The sequence below is a fragment of the Pempheris klunzingeri genome, chromosome 1, assembly GCF_042242105.1.
Source record: "Pempheris klunzingeri isolate RE-2024b chromosome 1, fPemKlu1.hap1, whole genome shotgun sequence".
In the NCBI taxonomy this organism is placed as follows: Eukaryota; Metazoa; Chordata; class Actinopteri; order Acropomatiformes; family Pempheridae; genus Pempheris; species Pempheris klunzingeri.
Genome location: NC_092012.1, coordinates 34,125,773 through 34,139,130, shown reverse-complemented (window position 1 = coordinate 34,139,130; position 13,358 = coordinate 34,125,773). Strand labels below are relative to the sequence as shown.

The following is a 13,358-nucleotide window of genomic DNA, read 5'->3' as shown; positions in this document are numbered from 1 at the left end:
ACGGCAAAGCAAGAACAATGCTGTTTCTTTAGTTCCATGTCGTCTACAGACCTCGTTTGTGAGACCTGCCTCAGACTTCCAGTAACAAGTAAAAACATCCAGACAAACTTAAACTGAGTCAGAGTGAAAGATGGAAATATAATCAGAGATGTGTGGACAGCACATTGCTCTCCCTGAAGCTGAAATTAAAGTAGCATTTAGGCTGCGCACAGACAGACACAGTGGATCAATCCAGTCTCCCCTGTAGCTATTTGCAATCTCTTTGATCCAGGTCTGTGCTGAACTTCCTTGAGAAACACAGCAAGGAAAATACAACCTCATCTAATCCACGTCCTGCAGCACCACACGCCTCTTACAGAGCCAGAACTTAAGGACGAGGCAGAGCCTGTTACAGTCCAACCTTGACAGTAAACAGATCAGACGGTCTGGCCTCACACCAGACCTGGTGCCTCATTTATTAAAGGATCTTCTCACGTCAGCGACCAAATCCGAGCCAAAGTTCGGCTTCAGAAGAAACTTATCTAAACGTCAAAAAGAACGATTTACAGTGATTTTCTCCTGTTGTGCATGATGTATCATGAGCTAAAAGTCTTACGACCTGCCACGGCGTCTGCACTGGATTCATTTATGTCCTTCAGCCTATGTTTCAAGATGCTCATACGATATGATATCAAAGGGTATTTTCATAGATTCGACCCCCGGAGACTGTGTGTAACAGAGGGAGAAAAGCAAGAAGGGAACGGATTTCATCAAGAAATATTTCATACCTTTCAAATACTGCCTCACATTGCCCTCTTATATCATGTGTCTTGTTTCTGTCCTTCTCTGAACCACAAAAAAACACTGATGATTTAATAGTTCAACCAAATTTGGTGCTGGGGATCACTGTAACGATTCTGTAGTCCACCCGTAGTCCTCTGAATGGATCCAGTGCAAATAAAAATAACTAATCCCATCCTCTCCTGTCAGATTACTTCTACATTTTAGGTTATGATGCAGGCCCGACTCCCCGAGGGGGATGCTTTCCTAAATGTTTCAGCTCCAGACCCAAGCTGAGAAAGTTCAAGTTCAAGTTCTACTGTCACAGAGCCAAGCTGGCAGAGTCCGGCTCAGCGCAGATAAAAACTGCAGTATGAGGTGCCTTCCTGAAGGCTGGCTGCTGCTGCTGCTTGACAAATTACAACACTTTCACAAACTGCGTCTTCAGTGAGTATCATCACCCACAGACTGAATGATGATCCTCAGGAAATTATCATTTTTCTCTCCCAAGTGGATATATGGTTTCCAAAAGGGGGATATACTGTGAGGACTTCTGGAAATGACACGGTGGGGCGGTTTAGTGGTTACAGAAACCTTTCCAGAGACCTTCAGGTTCAATCCTCGCTGCGGGCATCAGCAGCTGCTGGTGCTGTGAAAGAATCCTTGAGCAAAGTGCTGTTCTAGGAAAGATGGTGTGCTGAATGCCAGAAGATAAGTGTGTACTGTACAGTAACTCCCTGTTGACTCGGGCTAGTTAGGCCCGGTGGAAACGCAGTCAGCTGTGAGCAGAGAGACACTCACCTGAAACAAGTGCTGTTCTTCCCTCCAGCTCGGACGCAGGGATACTCCACAGTCAGGATCTTGTTGTCTGGACACTCCGATCTGAGGGAAGAAACACATAGAAACAAATGTGATCGACCAGCACTTTTTACACTGTTTTCCAGCAGCTCCACACAGACTCATGACACAGGGGGAGGGAGAGACGGAGGATGACGTACAGCGAGGGTCTATGTCCAGCACCTGAACCCTCAGGTCACCAGAGCTCCCCAGAACTCAAACCAAAGGGGAGTCTGCATATTTTCAGAGTGAAAATCTGCAAAATGTTTTTTTTCCCCAAACAGCATTACAACCACCTGAATGAAATATTTAGAGATTTGACTAGAACCTTTAAATTTGAGATTTTACGTCATCACAAAGTTCAAAACGAGGTGCGACCATTTGTTGGAAAATGGTGGGACAGCTTCCTGGATTTCACCAGGCGTGTCGAGGGGTTCAACCTCAGCAGCCTGACATGAATTAATGAACAAACATCATACAGTACTAGACATCATCATCATCATTATTATAACTAGAGCATGACTGATGTTGCAGTTCTGAGGCCAGATAATCGGATAATGATGTTATTGGCCAGTATTGATTCTTTTTTTTTTAAGTTGATGGAAAAATGAACTACTTTGATATCTGACTGATCATTTAAGCATTTTTTTTAACAATTTTTTAGAAAATACACCAAGTGTGCTGGTGTTCCACTTCTCTGATGGGTGATTTGCTGCATTTCTCTAAGGCCTCTTGGCATTATTCATTATTTTCTGACATTTTATGGGCCATGATCATGAAGACAATCGTTGTCTGCCATCCTCAGACACAACATAAAAAACATTTTCTGTAAGGATTCCTCAAAATTGGTTATCAAAGAATCGTGACCAAGATAAACTGAGGGGGACAAACATGTCGGCGCTCTCTGCTGGACAAACTCTCCCACAGACCCTCTGTTACTACATGACCTCAATCACATCTTTGGCCTGTCTGTACTCTCTTACTTAGAGGTTTAAAATAAATGTAGATGTGGATGAATCTGCGATAAACTGTACGATATATCGGCACAGCTGATTTATCAGTCCAGCTCTCAGCTCTCCTGTTACTGTACAACAAGAGACGCCCTTAAAAATGTAAATGTTAGTCAGAGGAAGTGTGAATACAGTGTCCTGATACAGTTTGTAAAGACTCCTAAACACATTAAAACAGCCAGTGTGTGTTTCTAACTACAGCAGGAGGTCCGTCGATCACAGCGGCTGATTGAGGCAGAACCTGATGAGCTTACACTGAACCTTTAAAGCAGAAACCTCGTTATTGCTGGTGGAGGAGGAGAACATGTATACACATCACAAACAACACCAAAGGGTTCATATTTGGGATTCAGCAGGTGATGGAAGAAGTACTGTGGTCCTTCACTGAAGTAAGAAGGTCAGAAATACTCCTGCACTAGCATAGGCAGAGTGGTCCACTTTGGAAGGATGTTTACTATATTATTGGTTATGGATGAATGAATGTGTCCATCACTTTAGTCAGAATCAGGTTGAAGTGCAGAACACAAATACTACAAAAACCATACTTAGTACTGCAGCTGGTGGATATGTGGACTCTGGGAAGTAGTAAGTTAAGATATCGAATAAAAGGTAGTGGAGGAGAATATATCTGATTTGAAGTGGAGAACAAGAATCAAGGAGCAGAAAATGTATGAGTATGTCCTGAGTTAGTGTCAACCTGCTGGTGCCTCCTCTCCACAGAGCCCTCACATCCTCTCCGCAGCATCTGTCATCTTGTGTCTGAGCACAGCTAACATTTGGCCCTCTGCTCCAACCATTTGGAGTTTCCCTTTCGCCTTTTCCTTGAACATCCCATTAGATTAGAGGCGCTGCGGCGGGTCATGCCGGGGTCTCCTGCTCTGTGACAGGCTGCTCACACACAGAGTGTCGCAAAGGGCAGAAACCAATAAAGCACAGACTGAACTCTGTTGTGGCCTCTGGCGTGCTAATCTGACACTGACGAGCTTGTTTTAGGTTTTAATAAAAGGCCGAAACAAACCCGTAAAATGAGCGGAGTGGATGCAGCAAGCTTGCAGAGCTCCAGTCTCACATTAATCTTTAACCAGCTTCATGTGAATCAGCAGTAAACTCTTCTCAGACCTTGTGGTTACAGTTGAAAAGCGCACAAATTAATGTTTCCGTCTTTTCGCCCTGATGAAACATCCCCGATCAAACTCAGTATGGATGAGGTTGGCACCGCGTCACCATCACACTGCCGCTCATTCCCAAAAGATCAAGATCATTTTTAGAATCATGTCCATGAGTCTTACCTCGAGGTGTCCACTGCCAGCGTCGTCCTGATAGAGCTGGCACCAGATTCCCACAGGAGAACCACGCAGATAGCGCCAAATGGTAAGAGAGTGGCACCATAAAGTTGACCCATGTCCCCCCTCTGCGCTCCGGGACTGATGATCGGAAAACGCCTTCACATCAGCAGAGTGCTAATGCTTTCATCTGTCAGTTACCCGCGCGGGTTGCGGTATCAAAACGCCAGAAATCCTCGTCAAGTATCCCGCAGAGGTGACGCGCATGGAGCCAGTGGGATAATAAGCGCTGCGCTGCGCGTCCGGAGCCCCGTCCCAACTTTACGCACTGAGGCAGAGACCCCTTGGAGAGCTACTGAAGGGTTTACAGCTCAGTGCGTCTCACTAATCCTCTGGATTTGCATTCCTGCCTCTAAAGAAGAGACTTAAAGCGACTAAAGCAACGAGGTGTTCAGCCCATCGGTGGTGAGGACGTACGATACATCATAATTAAAATAATTACAACAACACCACCACCACTACTACTACTAGTACTATTAAGTTAAATAGTGATCCCTGAATTCCCTCCAGCCTTATTCTGTCGGTGTTTTGAAAGTCAATACATTTCATAGTTGAGTTTCATTAGGGGGCGCTGTGACATGTGATAAATGGGACTAATGTAGAATAAAAATCTAACATAGAAAATAGACTGATGACAAATGCCTCTATGGATAACAGACTATGGATAACAACACAAGTTTGCCTCAAAATGACACATTTAATACAAAGTGCTTTGATGCTCTGACACTAAAACAAGAGAAAACTCAACAAGATGAAATGAGAGCAGAATTTTGTTTAACACATTGGCAAACAGATGCATTTTTCACTTAAAAAATATAAATGTTGAGCCCCAGAAAGTCTAAATATGTGCAGCAGAGCTATTAGAGGCAGTTTCACCATGTTTGGATTTAATTTTGGGAACGACCAGAGCAGTGCCAGTGACCTCCAAGGTTTAGAGAGGAAAACCCAAGATGTATTTTGATCCCAGAGCACTTGGTGATTTAAGTAAGCATAATCCAGTTCATCGGTTCTTTGACAGACTGGAACTGAGACGTGACGGTGAGTGATGTGGTCATTGTTCGGACTGAATGAGCTGCAGCTGCCTCAGAGCTTGTTTATAAAGACCAGAGAAAAGCCAATTACACATATTCTGGTAACATGGATTAACTCTCCTAAATCTCATGTGAACATGAGTTCTGACGCCTGCTAATCCAGCTGTGATACCTCCATTATGATTCAGTGACAAAAGGTTATGATTAGCTCGTGTTATTTCAATTTTATCCTATTTTATTGCAGGCATCTTTAGCACAGTGCGCTATTAAATTGGTCAGTTTATTCAAATAGTATGAGAAAACTGCTATGATACAGATGTGTAAACGGGAGTGTCATCAGCAAAATAATGACATGAAAATCAATTGTGTTGTATTTTGTTGAAGCAGCCTCAGACTCACAGAGTAATTTATTTCTGAAGTCCCATCTGCAACAACTTGTCTGATCTTTGCAAGAGTTAGAAAAAAGCGGGCTGTCGTCATAGAAATAACGAATATGTTGCGTTAGATGAAAAAATCTTTGCCAAGGCTCACCGTCAGTAACCGTAAGTACTGTAAGTGAGTGTTCAGTATGTGAATGTTCTCATCGTATTTTCCATTTTGTCAGTTTTGATTGTTTCATAAAAAAAAAAAAGTTTCAAAATAAAGATAAACCTCCTAACACCTGTCAACTTCGGTTTGGAAATCTAAAAGGTGGAGGAGTTAAAAAAAAGGCTCCATGCAGAGGTCAGCCTTCTGTGTATAATAATTATCTGCTGATTATTTGTGTTATTTTTAACCATAATTGCACTCACAGCCTGATTACTTGGGCTGTGAATCGGTCAAAGCCTTTTAAAGACTTTTAAAGTTGGACTACACGTACTGCTATTGGATGAACCAAGCACAATGTGTACATTTTGTATTTTCACCTTATGATGATGAATTGCAGCGAGCAGCACATTAACATCTAGAATCAGAGCCATTAATGAGGTCATGCGAGCCCTGTTTACACTTTAGTTTCTCTTAATGGGTGATGAAATGTTATTTTTTTTCTTTAGAATTACTGTGAAATGAAAATACCTGTTACTGGGCAGCTTAGAAGGGGCTTTATTGTTACTCCCCTGCTCGACAGGTGTGAGAGATGAAATAACATTAATACAAATTACAGCCCACCGTAGATGAGTAATTGAATGTAATCAGATCCAAATTGTGCAGCATTGCTCAACGTAACAGAAGAAACTAATAATCCTGTAATAGATTTTACTGGCATATTAAGCATACACCCCTGCAGAGCTGCAAGTGTATCCTGTAATGTAAAGAATACTAATAATGACACATGAAATAAAAAAAAAAGGGGGCAAAAAGCAGGATAAAATCCTCAGTTTCACACTCAGTATCACGCACATAACATGAGTCCTGGTCTGACTAAAACCACTTTGGGGGAATTTGCATTACTTCAGTTTTTGTGGTCAGATTCTGGCGATTCCCTGGAAGAAATAAAGGGTTATTCCAGTGTTGTGATAGCAGATCTGACCAATAGTCACCTCAGTAAAACGCAGTGGTCAGGGGACGGTCAGGCGATGTTAGGTAACTCTGTACTCAGTGGTCTCCTACACCGTCTATTCCCCCCGGTGCATGGGGTTCTTGGCCACTGTTCAATAGAAACAGCTGGTTTTATTCACCACAAATGAATCATGTTAGAAATACACATGCACTCACTTACACACATACTGTATACATGCATGCACACAGTAACTTGGTCGAGCACGTCAAATTAAACTGCAGTCTCCTTTGGCTCCATTTCCTCCAGAATCAAATACATTCATAAAATATATAAAGCAACATTATTAAAGAACCGCAGCAAAAGGCAGCTGTTGAAATGGCAGCCTCTGCTTCATTATTACGACCACACAGGCCACGGTTCCTCTTGTTCCCACGAAGGAGAGTCTCCTCTCTCGGTTTACTTTGGTTGTGGCTTTTATTTGGTGTTTGTCTATCTGCATATAAGCAGGCTGGAAGAAATGTGTTTTTCATTGAGGGCTGGGGCCACATTCTGCACCGTTACCAACTTCTTGTCATTCATGGATAAAACTGCCCAATTGTAAAACACATAAAAAAGTAAAGACATTTATCCTCAATTTCCCAAAGGAGTCAGAGGGGGGGTTTGAACTTGCTCACCACTGTTAACCACCGACTACGAAATATTTACCACATGAGTGTTAACTGATTGTGTTTACATGCACACCAATCAGTTAATTACTACGAATCAGCTGTCCAAACTAAAGACATGCACTGTTTATACTGATCTGATGAAGGCATTAGCATACATGTACACCTCCTGAACACGCCGCTCATTCTGACCGGGACTTAATTAGGATGTGGCAGCTGAAATGAAACCATCTTCCGGCCAAACATGTTCTCTCTTTACACAGTATTTCTTTATCATCAACAGGTATGCTAAAGAGCAGCTGTCCCGACGAGAGCCTACTAGCCCTGTGTGAATGGCACCAGGCAGTCCACTCATTGTTGCAGCTTTATTGCAGGTTCCAGTTGGTTTTAGGCACAAAGGCACGTCCCTGGACTCAAATGACATCAGGAGCTCTTAGGGGATGTGTGTTCTACATTAGGCATAAGAGCACAGGCTTTTATGATGCCGTCTTTGTGGAAAACATAAATCTCCGTAAAAGTCTCATCTCCTACAGATCTTCTTTCAAACAAGTCCATCCAAGTGGATGTTCAGCATATGAACATGAAAAATGGTTTGACCCTGAACTGCATTGGGAAGCCGGCGCAACAATTTCCTCGCATGAGAAGCATGTTGTTTTCTGTATCTGGGTGGAGAAGCTCAGTTTATGACTTCAATTGCTCGCTGGCACTTAGACTCCACTCTCTCTTATGAGAAACAAGCCACATGGTGGAGAGGCATCAAAGCTCCTTCATCAGAGTACTGACCTACACAAGTATGTCCTAAGCATGACCTACTGCTGGTTCTGGTACAAGTTTAGATAATCAAATATAGGAGCGAAGCTGCAAACTCTCAGCTGAAGGACGGGATGAAGCCGTCCCACACTGCATGGTCTTCACTTGTATTGTCACACAATTGCACAAGCAAACTAACGGATCGAGGCAGTGATTGACCAGCAGCACCTGTGCTCGGCAGGGTGAAATTAGTGTTTTATGTGAGTGAAGAGAATGGCTTCAGTTCCCCTGAAAAGGCTGCCCGATGGCAAAGAGGTGAAAATATTACACTCAAGATTCTTAGGTGAACCTTTTTTTTCCAGGAGGCTAAAATCTGTTTTCCTCCACAGCAGTGTGTGGCTTAGCATCTGTGCCTGCTTCTCCAAACTGAAGTAGACAGCTACATTTAAAAAAATCTGATCAATCTTTGCAGTCCACATTTACCAGTATTTAATCCAGAGAAAAACACCTGCATATCAGAACTGACGTGTTATTTAACACACCAAGTAAAACAGCTGTGACTAAACTTATTTCCTCACACTTTTGGTCCTCAGTCCATCATGATATGCAGACTGGACAAGTGACGTTTTCCAGTCGCTGTTGGCGAAATATCAAAATCTCCCTTCGCTGATAACTGTAAAAAGTATCATGATCTCATGTCAGAGCTCCACAGAGATAACTCATTTGCACTCAAAGACCTCTATACATTTATTCAGTTCTATTAGCAAAGCTCCCATTGAACAGTGCTGGTCAATAAAAGCACTGACAAAAGGGATGCACGAAGCAAACCTGGCCAAAGATTTCATGTCTACCGGTTGGATATTAGCCGTAGCTGTGTTGTCGTGTTGCTTGGAAACTGAGGGAGAAATATGGGTTGCATGCCTCTCTTATCAGAGTAAACACCTGACTGTTGAAGCCAAAAAACCGTGAGGCGATCCATCAGTGTCAGAACAGATCATGTGGAAGGTGAACCTCTGTTGGAACGCCTCCGTCCTTGCACAACTCAAATGTTTTACTGTTGGTTTATGTTTAGCAGAGACACAAGTTAATAAATTGACATCTGGCTGACCTTTGGACAAACGCTCTGGCCTGCTTTTGTTTCTCTCCGTCATCACTGACAATTTGTTGGTTTTATTACAACAGGCCGATGGTTTTAGCAGAACCTGTTCTTTATCGGCTCTCATTGTTATAAGTTCGGCAGGAGTTGAGGTAAAGGTGTTGTGCGGTACATGCTTTGCTCTCACACAGACATCGACGTGGACCTGGGGCCTTTGCTCCACCGGGACGAGGTATGACCTTGTAAAAACACCGCAGCATCACCTCTTACTGTTTCATGAAACTCAAACTGGAAAAAGCTGATTTCTTTCCTGCTTATAAAGCTCCAGAGATGTGGCGCAGCCAATGGAAAATGATTTTTTGGTTTACTTTACAAGGATTTGTCCTCCCACCTTCCACTTGCTGCTTCACATCTGACTTTCAGCTTGAGAATAAGGGCCTCAAGCTTAACAAGAAAATGTTATTTTTAATATTCCTTTACTGCAGGTTTTGCTGTGTGGAATAAAAAGGTGAAATGCACATTCAGTATGAATCAGCCACTCAAATGTCTTAGAACTGTCAAAGTACTCCGATTTCTCCATTTCCCATTTGTCTGCCGTATATCAAGAACTGAAAACCATAAAATCCTGTCTCCCGTCTTTCGTCTACTTCACCCTTGCGGATAAAGTTGGGGTTATCAAAAGATTGGTTTCCCAGCAACGCTATTGTGAGATGCACACAGGGGGTAGGAACCATAGCGGAATGATTGAGAGCTCATGGGGAGATTGACATGAAAAGTTGTTTTTGTGCCTCATAACTGCACGAAAACGCCAAAGTGATGAGTGGAAAATGGTCAGCGTCCCAAGAAGGAAACCTCTGTTGCACAATCACAGCAGCGTAGCTCGCAGCATCTACTCGTCTGCTCAGAGAGCTGGATTTCAATGTGCTGCTGGACAGTTTTGCACAAGAAGTGACGAGGAAGAAGTGCCTGTTTGCCAATAAGACAGCTCACACTCTTACTGCCCGATTAATGAACACTCATGAGGCTCTGATCAGTGCTTCGGTGAATAGTTTCAGTCTGCATGTCAGCGACAGCTGTTAGCTGACTTATTTTAGTATCTATTCTAGTTTAGGAACATCTTGAGGGAATTTCTTCAAATCTGGCTCAAATGTCCACTTGGACTAAAGGACGACCTGATTAGATTCTGGTGATCAAAAGGTCAAACGTCACTGTGATCTCACAAGACACATTTCAGGCCATAACTCAAGAAGCCAGACGCTTCTTTCTATGGAGATTATAACAATTCAGACAAATGTCTAATAAATGGTCTGTATTTGTGTTTAGGATTAGTATTTTTGTATAATAGGATTAAATGATAGTTATTTTATAACCAAAAAGGTCAAAGGTCAGCTTCATTTCAAGCTTATGATGACATGATGACACTTTTCTGGTCGTTATTCAGTACCAGAAGGGCGACATTTGGTTGGATACTGAGCTGGTGGCACTGATCTCAGATGGTTGGTGGTAATTGTAGTTTTTAAATACAGTGACACATCTGGCACATCTGCTGTTTGGTGTATTTAGATGGTAAACACCACTTTCTTTCCTGTGTCAACACTTTGGAACACACATGAAGTAACTCATGTGGAGGCTCAGTGAGCGTCATCAGTGTCACTAGCTGCCGTCCATCACTGGAACATTATGAGTCATTTCAGTTGGTCATGGTTGGGAGACGTCTGTCAGCATATGGTTATAAATGCCAAATGACTGCACCTTTCAATGTCCTGTATAAGCCACGTTTATTTGGTGGCATTGTGTTTTCTGCCCTGCTGAGCCCGGGTGGTTACAGGCTTTAGGCCCCCAGTTGTTTGTATAATCAATGTGAAATATAGTCCACGCCAAAATAATTTGTGAAACACTCATATATGAAGTAATGGTGGAGAAATTACACAAATTCACTCTGCTGTTGTCCTAACCTCTGCGCAAGCATCTCATCTTTCAGAATAAATTGCTGTAATCAAAAGCTGGTTCACAGTTGACACCAGTCCTCCCGTGTGAATTCACGCTGCTATTTTGCTGCCTTTCATTTCTGTCACCCGACTGTACCCACACGGGCTCCTATGATTTATAGTTTGCAGGAGGCTTTGAAAGGGAGAGTTTCTTTTGCTCTCACAGGTGCACCCAGCAGCCAGCAGCTGAAAACACAGACCCTCACAAGCAAGTCCGGCTTTGACACGACTCAGACCTTAAACACATGGTGTGTGTGTGTGTGTGTCACTGCAGCCCTGAGCTGAAGCCACGTCAACTGTGATGGATGTGGCTGTGCTCAGAGGGATGACGATGCAATAAAGCAGCCGACATAAAAGGAGAAAACAATAGAAAGAAAGAAAGATTCTGGGGACAAAGTGCAGAAGAACCATCAGTTTCTACCAGACATCAGGCTGCGATGTAGTGGTGAACAAAAGTGCTGCAATGATGGAGTATAGAGTCCATTCAAACTATAATATTTCCTGCTTTTGGTGGCTTTTCTTTATAAGTTATTCTCCATTGTAAAATAATTTGTTACATTACATACAGTTTGTTTGGCAGAAACAAGAGGAACTTTTTGGGAAATGTGCTTTTTAGCTTTCTTGCTGAGAATTACATGAGCAGAAAACTGCCACTCATGTTTGTCAGTTATGCTAAGCTAGGCTAACCAGCTTCTATTTAGCATACATCAGCAAGAAACTGAATAAGACATTCTCAAAATGTTGGATCGTTAGTTTAAGCATGAGCAATAAAAAATAACTCTGCCTGAAATAAAAAGAACACAATCTGCAGAAATTCAATCATTATAAATACAATATTTTAGGCACAATATGTCTCAATGTTCTCAAATGCAGATTAGAAACAGCAGAGCAGTGAGAGGTCACTCAAGTCAGAAAGCAAGGAGCTAAAAGGTAACGACTAAAATTTACAGAGACAAACATAACAGAAAGTTACCAAAGAGCTCTGACTTGTAGATAAAACTCTGAGTTATTGAGGTGAACCTCATGCAGCAAGTGTTGCAATAGCACAAAGACTCCCTGGTGCTTACACTATTGGTGCTTTATTTGGAGACTGGGAGGGAGTCTATTTGTTTCTAAAGAATCCGTCTCCTGTGTGCCCTCCAGTCGGGCCAGTGGTACTTACTGTAAGTGGGAGGGTGTCCTTGATAAATGAAAAGCTGTGTAAACTGATTCAGGTGTGTTAACCCTCAGCTCCACCCTAATCAGTCAGGACAGAGGGGGATCCCTCTGCAGTAGCACCATGGCCCGGCCAGGCGGAGCAGGCTCACACTGTGTGTGTTTGCTGATCGGTTTCATGGGGCAGAAACGATGACTATGTCTGGAATGCCTCCCAACGCGGCTGTGACCCCCTCGGACGGGAGGGATTACAAGCTGTGGGAGAGGACGGGCCTTTTTTCACACAGCGGGCAGCAGATCCTGCGGTCAGACCTGCAGATCAGCAACATCTCAGGGCTGCTGAGGAAAAGGGTCTGTGACTTAATGTGCTGCCCTCAACTATTTTTCTGCACATGTAGGCTTACGAAGGTTTACAGAGACCCCCTGAGTGACTCTAGTCTGACTGACCCACAACACAAATACTGAACTGGGACTGGCATTCAGCCCTCTATAATGTAGTGCTCCTTCACAGGAAAGGTTGAACACTTGACCCCACTGCACTACAGGACTTTGGAAATTCCAAAACCAAACAGTATGATTGTGGTGAATTTCCAGCATGCATCATCACAGTGGGAATCAGAGTCCTTCCCCTGGCAGTGACCTACCCCTTCAGCTAAAAGGCACCACCTGCAGACAACAGTCAAATATGACAGTGAAAAAGTGTGCGTGGTTGGAACTCTATTCTCCCAGCTGACTTTTAATTTACACCCTGCCAGCATGAGGCGGGGGACTGAATGGGGAAAGTGTAAATCGTCTCGGTGAAACAGCGAATGAGATGATAATGTGAAACTCATTGTGAGTCAGGCTGCATCATATCCCGTCCCAGCTGTGTGGCCCGGGACAAACACAAGTCACACAGAGATGGTGGAACACACACACACACACACACACACACACACACACACACACACGATGGGGACGACAGGATTATTCATCACTCTGTTCACTCAGGGGAACCATTTTATTGTCTTAATCTGACTCTGGTGGTGACTTTTCCACAGAGGGAACAGAGAGGCCGACTAATGAGGCTACTTTTTTTTTTTCTTCTTCTTCAACAAGTGCACACTGAGCCAAAGTGAAGGTCTGCTCACTCTCAGCATGCTTTATTTAAAACCTGCAGCTTATCCCATTACCTGGATGAGTGACTGACAGGCAGCTCTGATCAGACATGAACACTAAATGTTACTGCGTGTATGTGAGGTCCT

At 43.2% G+C, this 13,358-nt stretch overlaps 1 protein-coding gene across 1 annotated transcript in view; it reads right to left on the bottom strand.

Annotated features, from left to right (window-relative positions):
* Window positions 1-4,203, bottom strand: part of LOC139201239 (collagen and calcium-binding EGF domain-containing protein 1-like) — a 28,457-nt gene extending 24,254 nt beyond the window's left edge. The window contains exons 1-2 of the mRNA XM_070830512.1: window positions 3,896-4,203; window positions 1,561-1,641 (exon numbers count right to left, since the gene is read on the bottom strand). Coding sequence (XP_070686613.1) covers window positions 1,561-1,641; window positions 3,896-4,008 — 194 coding nt within the window. The 5' untranslated portion in view covers window positions 4,009-4,203. The remainder of the gene's footprint in view (window positions 1-1,560; window positions 1,642-3,895) is intronic.
* Between the last annotated feature and the right edge of the window lie 9,155 nt (window positions 4,204-13,358).